This window comes from Ailuropoda melanoleuca, chromosome 20 (assembly GCF_002007445.2).
Source record: "Ailuropoda melanoleuca isolate Jingjing chromosome 20, ASM200744v2, whole genome shotgun sequence".
In the NCBI taxonomy this organism is placed as follows: domain Eukaryota; kingdom Metazoa; phylum Chordata; class Mammalia; order Carnivora; family Ursidae; genus Ailuropoda; species Ailuropoda melanoleuca.
In genome coordinates, this window is record NC_048237.1 from 22,667,295 (window position 1) to 22,680,257 (window position 12,963).

Here is a 12,963-nt window from a genome sequence, read left to right on the forward strand (position 1 = left end):
AAGGCTCAAAGGATGTCACTTTAAAATGTCTGCTGTTACAGTAGAAAACACAAAAGTTAATTCCAAACATTTGTGAATAGCTTGGAACAATTCTATGTAAAGCACAATTATCTTTCATTGGGAAAATACAGTCTGGAATTTATGCAAAATGATTAGAAATTTATAGCAACATATCATAATAACAAGGTCTTCCAGAACCACAAAAAGAAAAAAAAGGCAGCAATTAAATTTCTCACCTGCCTAATACCCAACCGGTATGCAACAATCCGGTCTACTGCATCAGGGTTCATTTGTGTCCACTGTAGACTGTACGAATAAACACGATGTCTGTTCTGCCACACAGGATTGTAGGTATCGTAATAGAATTCTGGAGCATACGCCTTTCCTAGAAATAGAAAGAGTGCTTAAATTTGAATGATGACATATGACAGTCAAACATGCTTATTCTTTTTTGGTCCTTTTACCACATTCTACCTTGTGTCCCTTGAGTAATTATTTTATTTGAAAAGTCATTATTAAAATCTAACCAATTTTCTGGAGAATTTTGAGACTAGATGTAAGACGATTTCCCGGTTGATTAGATGAACAGTGTGAGAGGAGGAAAAGAATCAAGCTCCGCTACAAGTGTTTAGTCTAAGGAACTGAAAGAATGGTGTTTCCAACTGAGATGAAAAACCATGGGAGGGTCAAATTTTGGGGGAGAACTTCAGAAAGTTATTTTTTAACAGTTTGAATGATCTAAACGGAGACATCAAGTGGGATATACTGGTCTAGAATTCCAGAGAGGCCAGAATGAGATCTATAATCTCGCTAACCATAAGCATATGGATAGATTCTAAGTTTAAAGCCATGAGACTGAAGAGATCACCAAGGGACTGTGAGTAGTTAGAGAAGAAGACTAAGACCTGTGGTGTTTGGGTGGCTCAGTTGGTTAAACGCCTGCTTTGGGCTCAGGTCATGATCTCAGGGTCCTGGGATCAAGCCCTGAGTTGGGCTCCCTGCTCAGTGGGGAGTCTGCTTCTCCCTCTCCCTCTGCCCCTCCTTCTGCTCATGCTCTCTCTCTCAAATAAATAAAATCTTTAAAAAAAATACTAAAGCTTGACCACTGGGGCAAGCCAACGTTAAGAGAAATGAGAGCAGATAACAACCCCAACAAAGCCTGAGGTGGAACAAACCAGTGAATGGGAGGAAAATAAAAACTGTGGCATCCTAGAGATCAAAAGTAGTATATCAGCCAAGTGAATGATCAATTCTGTCCAAAAAAAAAAAAAAATCAGCGGAAATGAAAATTTGTGTTGATATTGTGTTTGGTCAATACATTTGAAATTACCCAAACAAAAACTTAACAATGACACGAGAACTTGGGCCAATAACGAAGAAGCCTTTATTCAGAGTTCAAGGGTAGCTATGTCAAGTGTGTACAGTGTATACAACATACACAAACCATCTGCTTTTTTTTTTTCTTCCAGTTACCAGATTGAAAAGTGCACAGACCATTTGGAATTATAGATCCAACTTCTTGATATTCTGAAATATAGATACTTTCATACCTTCCACTTTTTACCTATAAGTATTTATTTATTAAATTAACAATATGTAAGGGGAGCCTATTAAATGCCATGTAGTGTACTGGGCAATGGGGTACAATGAATGAACTATAACCTCCGTCCTCATAGAAACTGCTGACATTTCTTAGATTTTTCAAATAGCTTTGTAATTCTTAATGAATGATGAGTTAATAAGTTGTACTTTTATTACTCCTCATTCGACATCTTTTCTGCTTTTGCTTTTTTTAAAATTAGGTTAAATATTAAATGTCCTCCTGGGTTTTTCCTCATGGGTTTCTGTTTGCAAGAACTTCTCTTACCTGGTTTTTCACATTTCTTCATTAGTTGTTTATCATCTAATATGGTTGCAGAAGGGCTGGCTCAAAAAAATTTCTAACAGATAATTAAAGTATGGATTTTGCCCACTAAGAATAGAAGTGATAGTCTCTATTATCTCAGAGAAGTTCACCAGGAAAAAAAAAATAATATCAGATAAACTGAATTTGATTTTTGATAAGTTTAGTAGTGAAATTAAATACATGGACTAAAATACCTGAATTTTAGTAACATTTGAAAAATTCTCCCAAATCAACATTGTATGCAATGAAAAAAATGTTCTATGGATATTCATTCAGTTGAGCTGAAAATAGATTAAAAGGAGATCTTGGGCATAGAAGATCTCTAGAAAAGAGTCATCACATTCACTTTATTGCTTCTTTTATCTTTTTATGGTATTTTTCCTTATTACTAAGTGATAGCATGAATCCATGAATCACGACACTTAAGAGCAAAATCCAGATGAGAGCCGGGATCACGCCCTGAGCCGAAGGCAGAGGCTTAACCGCTGTGCCACCCAGGCGCCCCAGGAAAATAATATTCTGAATAAAGAAATTAATACCTAAAACATCACTGACAGCTTGTATTTGAGACCAAATGTTATTGAGGATGTGCATTTAGTAGCAGCCTAGATAAAGATCTAGGGGTTTTGATTAAAAATAAGCGTCCCGGCACACCCAGGTGACTCAGTCGGTTAAGCCTCTGCCTCTTGATTTCAGCTCAGGTTATGATGTCAGGGTCCTAGGACTGACCCTCTGACTCTGCCCCTCTCCTCACATGTGGGCGTGCATGCACGCATGCTCTCTCTCAAAATAAATAAATAAAATCTTAAAAAAAACCCATCCAAAACCCATAAATGAAGTAATAAGCTGCTTGAGTAATGTAAACCTGGGATATTTTCAGTAGACAATGGTGTCTACATTGTATTAAGGGGAAAACAGTCTCAATGTTTTTTTTGGAGGGGAGGAGTTGCTTTTTTTTTTTTTTAAGATTTATTTATTTATTTATTTGAGAGAGAGACAGCCAGAGAGAGAGAAAACACAAGCAGGGGGAGTGGGAGAGGAAGAAGCAGGCTCCCAGCGGAGGAGCCCAATGTGGGGCTTGATCCCAGAACGCTGGAATCACGCCCTGAGCCAAAGACAGATGCTTAAGGACTGAGCCACCCAGGCACCCCTGCTTTTGTTTTTTAACCAAAGGGGAAATACAGAGGTATTCAATTTAGTTCTAAGCACCACTTTGTTCACAAATGAGTGATGCAGTCGAATGGAATGAGTAGAGAGAGTACAGTCACAGCCTGTGGCTTGTTTAGCATGCAAAAGAACAAAAAAGTCTGTCAAAAATAGGCAGATACAGTTTTTCTAAGACTTGAAATTCTATCACAGAGAAAGAAAATCAGACAAATTTTAACCTATCTATGAAATAAGAGGACTACCAGTGGGTGGATATTAAAAGGAAACACATTTTGATGTTGAAATTTTCTACCAGTCCTTTCGGAACATGCAATGACCTACCTCAGGAGACTGTGATTTTCTCTTCACTAGAGGCTTTTTTGTCAGTACCTTCCAGTCATTGAGCAGGGCTGAGATGGGTGGCTTTCCACAACGTGGCCATTAAAGCACTCTGAGTCTCAAATCTATCGGGGGCTGTGAAACATTTGCCTACTGTTTGTTTTACTGCCTTAATTGCGCTAAGCATACGAAATTCCACTTCATGTTTCTATTACCTGTAGTCTAATCCTATTTTTTTTGTTGACCGCCAGGAGAGAAACTGGCTGCCTGTCATAAATGCAAATTGCCATAATTCTAGAAGTGATTGTTTATCTAAATAAATACTTTTAAGGTTACGGAAGCAGTTTAACCTTGAAGGTAAAAAAAAATCCTCATGACTCTGTGAATAATATGAATTTGCTTATCAAGATTATTTTCAAGGTAATCTAACCCTTATTTAAGTATTCCGAACAGATCAAATTTCAATGTAAGATTCCATCATCTTTAAAATAATTTAAAGAAGATCTGTTCCAATATCTCATATGATAGATAAAGACTTTGAGGAACAAACTAGAAAAGGTGATGGTGTACGACAATTGAAATAACCAAATAAGCAGGCCCCATTACAAATTTTGACTTTGATTCATGGAGAAAGTTTTATTTTAGTTCAAGATTTTATTTTATTGTTAATTTTTTAACGTTAGCTGAATTGCCACACCTTAGAGTCAAAGGTGAAGAAGTTTTTAAATGGTGCGCAATACTGATTAGTAATAAATAATTACTGATAAGAAGTAATTTTGAGGCACCTTGGTGACTCAGTTAAGTGTCTGACTCTTGATTTTGGCTCAGGTCATGATCTCAGGGTCATGAGATAGAGCCTGGCATTGTTCCCCGCACAGCATGGAGTCTGCTTGTCCCTCTCCCTATACTACTCCCCCTGCTTGTGCGGGCACTCTCTCTCTCAAACAAACAAATAAATAAAATCTTCAAAAAAAAAAAAGAAACAATCTTGACTAGTTGCAGTTAAATATAGATATTATTGTTTATGTCTCAGAACATATTTTGTACTAAATCTCTTTTGCTTTAACTACCGAAGTGCTTTCTAATTTTATTTAAAAAAAATAATTTTCAAAGATAAAAAAAAACACACATACACAAATTTTTCTCTGATTTCAGAACCAATCAGATTTAATATTAATACAATCATTTTTAAGAAGCACACTGTAATACTAAGGAGACACCCTTATAATAATAGGCTTTGACAACCAAAGATGACATCTGCTGGTTAACACAGAAAGAATTCATAATATATATTTTTTTCTTTTTTCTCTTCTGGGCATTTTTTCCTCCTTCCAACAAGCATGCCAAGAAAATTTTTTTCTCTTTTACATTCTGGTTTCATTTTTATGCAACACTGTCCCAGTTTAAGTCTTTTTAGACTAAATGACCTAGAACTACATTCATTATCTAAACGAGCAGATAATTTTTAGATTCATTATGTATATGGATCTTGGATTTTAAAACATTCTTAAAATATACATAGACTAAATATTTAATTGTTCAAAATTTTAAATAGAATTTATATAAAAATACATTTACTCTATTTTGCAAATAACTTTTGAAAAGTGATTGAGATTTCAGAATATGATTTTATGCATAAGCTAAAAGTTCAGGATATAGTAAGAAGCTATGACATGTCACTTTCCTAGTCTAAGAATGTTAGATTGAAGTATAACAGAAATTTTTCTTAGGTGTTTCTTTAAGCTTGCAAGCAAGAAGGAATTATTCCTTGAGGGTCAAAAAGCACAGAACTGAAAACCCAACACTGAATAAGAGTTTAGGGAAGAAAGGAATGTTGTTGGTCATTGCACCCTTGGAGCTGGAATTTTAGGCTCATAGGAGATGAGGTTAATGGGCCAGTGCAAGATGAAAGATGGAAATGAGGCCACCACATAAGATCAACATCAGTAAAAATAGCTATCTCAGACATAGGGTCTACTAGAAAAAAATTTCCCCTCACCAGCACAGGAAGATGCCAAAAATATTTACATTAACAAAAAAAATCATCCTTGGCTAATGACATCACTGCACCACTTGAGTAAATCCAATATCAAGTTATTTTTGAAAGACATGCCCTCAATTTAGACTACTGAAAATTTCTCTTGATTAAACCTCAATGAATCTGAATTCAGAATACAACATTACTAACACACAAGAAATTGTTCCACTGAGTGACTAAGAAAGACAATGAACAGCTGGATTAGTCTATAGGTAATAGAAACATACAACAGAATTTATAAAGTCTGCCCAAGACCATTGAAGAAATACAATAGAGAATGATAAAAAAATGCTATGGGACCTTCTATGAAAGAATAATTAATACTCTCTACTGGGATCAAAGGTAGGCTTCATAGGGGACATATCTGACATCTTTACATATCTGACTCTTCTGTCTGAAATTGTTCAGACAGACAAGGATGGCATATGGAGGGATTAAGAAGAGAAGAAATAAAGCATGGCCTTTAGTAGAGAAAAGTGAATATATTATGGATAATATTTTAGAATTCCCACAAGAACTGGTATAACTGTAGCATGCAGTGCCCATCTTTCCTACCAAACGCTGCCCTTTTGAAGAACAGGGATGTTCTCATCAGCTGTTATATAACTGCTAACATACTCATGTGCTAGAGTAAGACAGGAGGAATAGGCCAGTGCTAACTTATGACATGTCTTGATATGATAAAATGTTTGCTACTTACCATATAGTCCAATTATTCTCCAATTATTTTAACCAGTACTCAAATAGAAGCTTTTATAGTGTTATCTACTTATTTTCACTTCCCAGAATGAACTCAGTGAAATCAACAAATTGAATGACAACTAAATTAATAATCAAAATGGTAATAATCAAGGAATTCATAAAAACACACTTGCAAAATATTAAAAATAATAAAGCAATTTAAAACTTTTCAAATGTGTATTTATTTTCACAAGGAGAGTAGCCACAGAGATCCATGGGGACTTTAAAACACTGATGATGCACTGATTTAAAAAAAAAAAAAAAGACTTCTAAAAATCACAAGAATCACAGCTCTGTGCCTGTATGCATTTTTAGTAGAAGCTAACAAAACAGTCAAGTCACACTGTGTTCAGTCAGACTCATAGACCAGCTAAGGCACTCGATTACTCATCACGATCTATTAGACATAATATATAGCAAAAATCTATGCAGCACTGTCACTCCACTCTGTCACACACACGGGACAGAAGAAAGAACATGCAATCGTTGGAACCATAAACATTTTCTCTTCAAATTAATGAATCTTGAGTCATATTAAACAGAAAAGAAGATGGGGCGCCTGGGTGGCACAGTCCGTTAAGTGTCTGACTCTTGATTATGGCTTAGGTCATGATCTCAGATCCTGGGATCAAACCTCTTGCTCTGCACTCAGCAGGGAGTCTGCTAGAGATTTTCTCTCTCTATCTCTCTCTCTCCCTCTGCCCCTCCCCTTTCTCACAAATAAATAAATAAATAAATCTTTAAAAAAGAAAAGAAATGCTCCTATGGATATGGGGATTTTTCTAAGTTTTTAATCAGAAATATGATATAAATCCACGTTATAGTTTTTAACTATAACTGGTGGAAAAGAAGAGAGTGGACTGGATGAGTGAGAAGCCCTGGGCAGGAAACCAGTAAGAAGATACTGTTAAAAACAAAACAAAACAAAACAAAACAAAACAAAACAAAAAACAACAACAACAAAAACATGATTTGGGAAACAAAGAGAGGCTGATTAAATAAAAAAATCATTGCAGATAAGCATCCAATTAGCACTTGTCCTGAGTGGATGCTGTGGGTAAACTCCTAAATTTTCAATCTTCAGACCCCCGAGTGGACACTAGAGTTTCTAACTGAGATGGAGAATGATTGGATGCTTCTCATCCTGCATGAATGAAGGATTGCTGCTGGAGAATCAAATCAGTGAGGTGTCTAGCAACCACTTATTTAGGAAGTCAACTGCTAATTCTTACATGGTCCAGAAAAGAAACAGAAATACCATCTACATTCCTCTTCAATACGCAAGAAGAGCATTTATGAGCTGATATATGGAATAACCAAAAATCTCTGTTTACATACTAGCACCCATATTTGTATAAACTTCCAAACTTTACCCTTGCTTTTTCTGGAAACCCTAAAAGACTTCTCACAGGTAATCCAAAAGCCAATCACTTCAGGCTTTCCTGCCCGTCCTTCCAAGAAACGGGCAGTTCTTTGGTTGTGTAAAGTGCGGGGAAATTTTACGCAAATCGGAGTTATGTAACTGGAACCGTGTGCCAAACAAATACCAACGTACGAAATTTGCAATGGGGTGTGTCTAAAAGGGTAAAAATCCCACCGATGGTGTCATATTAGAGATTCAATTTGTTTTTATTCAGTCTTGTAATTTCAGACACTGAGGGTTTTTTTTTTTTATTCTCTTCATATACCACAAATACATCTGGATACTTCTCATGAAGACCCGACCGGGATCTTCCTATTCATAACTTTGTAAACCTGCTTCTAATGTTCTTCTGCCTGGTCACAGAGAATATTCCAATTGTGGCCTCTAAAGTGTTAGAAGAACGCTTAGTCTAGAGAATAAAACCGTTCTTTCTTGGGTTAAGGAAGAATTGATGCTTGAACTCTCCTAGAGAAAAATGAGTTTTTATAAGGCACTTCTGTTAGATTTCACAGTTTGTCAGTCACTATGCGAATCACCTTGCACACATTATGTTTTTTTGTTTTTTTTTTTTAATGCACGGTCCCCTGCAGGATGAGAATGTTCTTAACATTTTCTTTTTACAAAAGATTAAAGTGAAGATTAGCGATCTTAAACAGCTTTCCCTATAGAAAGCAATCATCCAGTAACAGAGCTATGCTCGGAATTCATGCGATCCAAAGCCCCCTTTTTTTGTTCTAACATCCAGCGTGCCAGGCAATGGTCTCACTCAGGACCAAGTGTGTCTGGCTGAAGGGGTGAGTGGGGCTGAAATTCAGCCTCTAGTCCCCTTGCAACTCCTGCCGTGCCGTGGGAGCCACGTCCGCTCAATAAAGGGGACTTTCCCCCTAATTCACACACAAATACTGTACAGGCTGGTGGATTTTCTGATAAGATGTCACTTCCACTAATCTAAAAAGCATCCCTGCTTTCCTACTCTGTCCATTGTGAGTACAGAAGCTGAAACTACAATTGACCCCAGTACTCAACCAGGTTCGCCATGTTATATTGTTACCGCAGAGTATTATCAACTCAGGACTTCATAAAGGGAAGGACTGACGAAATCTCTAGAAAGAGAGCTACCTGTATTTTATTAAATATTTAACTCAGGAATAATGAATATACGATAAGCTGCAAATAAATGTATTCATTCTTTCCTAAAGCTATACATTCCCTAAAAACTTAATGGCACCGAATATCGTAAAGCCTTGTGTTCTTTTAAAGGACCATTGGTTAGGGCGTGCGCACGGAGGAGGCACAGATGGATGAAGTGACCCAGTGACTCTCAGGCTGAGGCAGCTGAATGTTCGATGGCGTACTGATAGAGCACATTAACTTCTTGGCAAGTGCTGTTTGCTGCATATGCGGGTGGCCCATTGCTGAATATGAATGTGCTGGATTATCATTTAGGCAGGGAGCAGGAGGTGTTCAAGTGACTTGGAGAGGAGCCCAGAAGGTATGCTGTTTATCTTCTAGGAACATTTATTTTCTCCAAAACATATAACTTGAATTAATAAAGTGGATTTAGAGGTGAATAAAGGAAACTAGTTATTGGAACCGAATCACCCTGCCTCTCTAAGAATAACTAAAAGATCTGTGAATATGACTCCTAGCACAAGAAAAAGATTAGAGCACAAATAACTGTTCTTACCCTATTGCTAAGAAGCACTGGTCTGAATCTGACCGCAAAGTGGGTATCTGCCTGCAGTCAGATGCTGAGGCTTCTAGAAACTGTCATATTGGAGTTCTTTGGAAATAGACAAAGTTCATTAGAATGATGAAAGAAGGGGGGTTTCTTAAGTTATGCTTACTTAAGTAATGTAAAATTGTGAGACTTTGGTTTCATCCTCTGGTTTAAAGCCTGAAAAGAATTTATAAAAAGAAAGCCTCTATTGACTTTTTCACTTTAGGTCTCTGTCACAAGATCTCTCTTGAGAAAAGACGATAGAGCAGGTTGTGGGCCATCATCTGTGGAACCTCTCTCCTGACCACTTTCAGTCTGGTTTTTGGCATGCCTTTGGAACAAGTTTTGCACTGTTCTCATCCATTAATCATCCCTTCAGGGTGATAAACAGAGGCCAGGTGCTTAAACAGACACTTGGAAGTTTGGGAGTTGGCTTTGATTCCACTGAACTAAAAAGCTCTTTGATTCCTTCAAAGATTGGTTTTATTACCACCCAATAACTCCTGAAAAACCCAACTGTACTAAGTACTAAACAGATCCTTTCTTAAGGGCCTGTTAGTTCTTAGCGACAGAAATACGAAACATACAACATTCGTATACATATGTGTCTTTTCTACATTTAGGTTTCTTTGTTTTATTCTTCTCTGGTTGTCAGTGAAATATTATGAGAACTCTTTTCTCTCAGGGGAAGCTATTTGTGATTTCAGACTGTTTCTATCCTCTGCAAACTGGATCTAATGCCTGCCTGAAATAATATCAGGAAGCTGTGAGAAATAGTTTTGGAATCCGACAGGTTAACCCTGTTGGGTTATCTCTGTCTTCCCATCATTCTACCCAACAGTCACAGTCTTGCTTATAAAATGGTAACCCTCCAAGAACCTCAAACCCTGATTCATACCTCTGTCATTTAACTTGTATGTATGACCTTTTTATCAACACATTAGGTTACTCTATATTCTTAATGTAACAGCCACTATCCCTTAAAGTAAGGGACATAATTGAGAAAAGATGATAATGGTTATCATGGGGAAGGGAAATTTGTGAAGATAACCAGTTTAGTGTCTCCATCTAAAGGAGATTAATTTAGAGGTTAGTGGAGGGAAAAGGAACAAAGGATTTTTGAAGAGCAATCTTTTTAAAATTACCTTAAATACATTAACGTGATATGGATTAGGAAAATTATATCCATGATAACATTAAATAGAATAAGCACCTTCGTATTATAAAACACCTCCTATTCTCAACCCTACCTTAGTTGGCAAATATCATTTATTTAGTAATACTTAACTGAGGTATAATTTACATACAATAAAAGTCACACATTTTTAACTGCAGATTTTGCTGAGTTTGGAAAAATAGGTATTACTGGGTGATCACCATCCCAATCAAGATATCGATTTCCATTACCGCAGAAAGTTACCTCCTGCCCCTTGTAATCAATCAATTCCACTCAGTCTCAGCCAAACAAGAATCTAGTTTCTCTTACTAAAGGTTAGTTTTGCCTACTCAGGAAATCTGTATAAATGGAATCATAAATAATGCACTTTTTGTGTCAGGTTCTGACAGAAAACGTATTGAGTGGGTTTCTGAAATCCATCCATCCATGTATTGTGCTTACTAGTAATTTTTCCCTTTTTTCCATTTTTATGACTGAGTATATTTCCATTTCATGAGTAGATAGCGAGTTGTCTATGCATTCACTTGTAGATGGATATTTGGTTTCTAGTGGGAGGCTGTTACAAATAAAGCTGCTATTAACGTTTGGGCATAGGGGTGCCTCGTTGGCTCAGTTGGTTAAGCCTCTGCCTTCGGCCCACCTTTTGGTCCCAGGGTCCTGGGATGGAGCACCAAGTAGGGCTCCCTGCTCAGTGGGTAGTCTGCTTTTCCTTCTGCCCCTTCCCCTGCTCGTGCTCATTTCCTCTCTCTCTAATAAATACATAAATAAACAAATAAATAAATAAATAAAATCTTTAAAAAATTTTTTTTAAAGTTTGTGCATATTTTTATATAGGCATATGCCCTCATTTCTGTTGGGTAGTCACCTGGGGATTGACTTGCCAGATTACTTGGTAAATGCGTGTTTACATGTGAGAGACGGAAGAGCTGTTCTCACAACAGTAACCTCAGGTGACATTCCTGGGAGCAGGTGATACGTTCAGTTACTCTACAACCTCACCAACACCTGGTATTGGCAGTCTTTTTAACTTTAACCATTATTATGTGTGTGTAGTGCTATTTCATCGTGGGTTAAATTTCATTTCCCTGGTGACAAATGATAGCAACCAGTTTTTATGCAATTATTGGTCAACTCTATGCTCTTTTGTGCTGTGTCCATCCAAGTTGTTGGTTAATTTTTAATTGGACTAGTTGTCTTATTATTGAGTTTTAAGAGTTACTTATATACTCTGGAAACAAACCTTTTGTCACATATTCTCTTTGGCCTGTGTCATGCCTTTTACTTCTTTTTTTTTTTTTTTTTTTAAAGATTTTTTTTATTTATTCGACAGAGATAGAGACAGCCAGCGAGAGAGGGAACACAAGCAGGGGGAGTGGGAGAGGAAGAAGCAGGCTTCCAGCAGAGGAGCCCGATGTGGGGCTTGATCCCAGAACGCCGGGATCACGCCCTGAGCCGAAGGCAGACGCTTAACCGCTGTGCCACCCAGGCGCCCCTCATGCCTTTTACTTCTTAATGATGTCTTTTGAAGAGCAGAAATGACCTCTGATGTATTATTCTTTAATGGCTGGTGCCCTTATTTGTTTGCTTTCTAAGAACTGTTTGTCTATTCCAAATTTGCATAAATTTTCTTCTATGTTTTCTTCCAGAATTTTATAGTTTTAGTTTCCTATATTTACATCTGCAGTCTATCTTAAATCCATCTTGTGGACAGCATGTTTTTTATGACTTATTTTTAAAATATGGATATCCAGTTCCAGCAAAATTTATCCAGAAAACTATTTCTGCAAGGGATTATGCCAGTGACTTTGAAAAGCTCAGTTGATCTTACATGTTTACATATGCAACCATAGAGGTCTATTTCTTCATTCTCTATCTTGTCTGATTGATCCTTCCTTCTGTTGATACAAAAAACACACTATCTTGATTCCTGTGGTTTTGCAGTAAGCCTNTACTCTTATTTTCTTTGTCCCTTCAATGTTTTTATTATTCACATATTGCTCTATTCCTATGATATTTTGAGTAAAGAGCACATTTTAATTCCTTTGATGTACTACTTTAAAAAAAAATTAGAAGTTTCTGTATGGCTAAAACTGTGCACCTGTAACTTACTGATATTACTTCACCTTATATATCACACTTCACATTTCATGATTCTCTGAGATCCCTATTCACTTCTCACTTCACAAATGTTATAAATTTATAACCATCACTTATGCTATTGTTGTGATATTTTAGTTCTAAATATGTTATAAACCTTAATTTAATAATGTGATTATTTTTGCTTCAAACCAAGGATTGACAGACTTTTCCTTAAAGGGCTAGAGTGCAGACACGTTAGGCTTCTGAGCTATAGGATTGTGGTTACAACCACTCACTCACATCTCCTGTTGTGGCATGAAAAGTAGCCATAGACAATACATGAGCAAGTGGGGAAGGCTATGTTCCAATTAATCTTTATTTGCAAAAAAAAAAA

The 12,963-nt window shown here is 36.7% G+C and overlaps 1 protein-coding gene across 1 annotated transcript in view; it reads right to left on the reverse strand.

The window, feature by feature from the left end:
* Window positions 1–12,963, reverse strand: part of MDGA2 (MAM domain containing glycosylphosphatidylinositol anchor 2) — a 760,567-nt gene that overhangs the window by 71,514 nt on the left and 676,090 nt on the right. Inside the window, exon 10 of the mRNA XM_034648539.1 lies at window positions 237–385. Within this exon, the coding sequence (XP_034504430.1) occupies window positions 237–385 (149 nt within the window). The remainder of the gene's footprint in view (window positions 1–236; window positions 386–12,963) is intronic.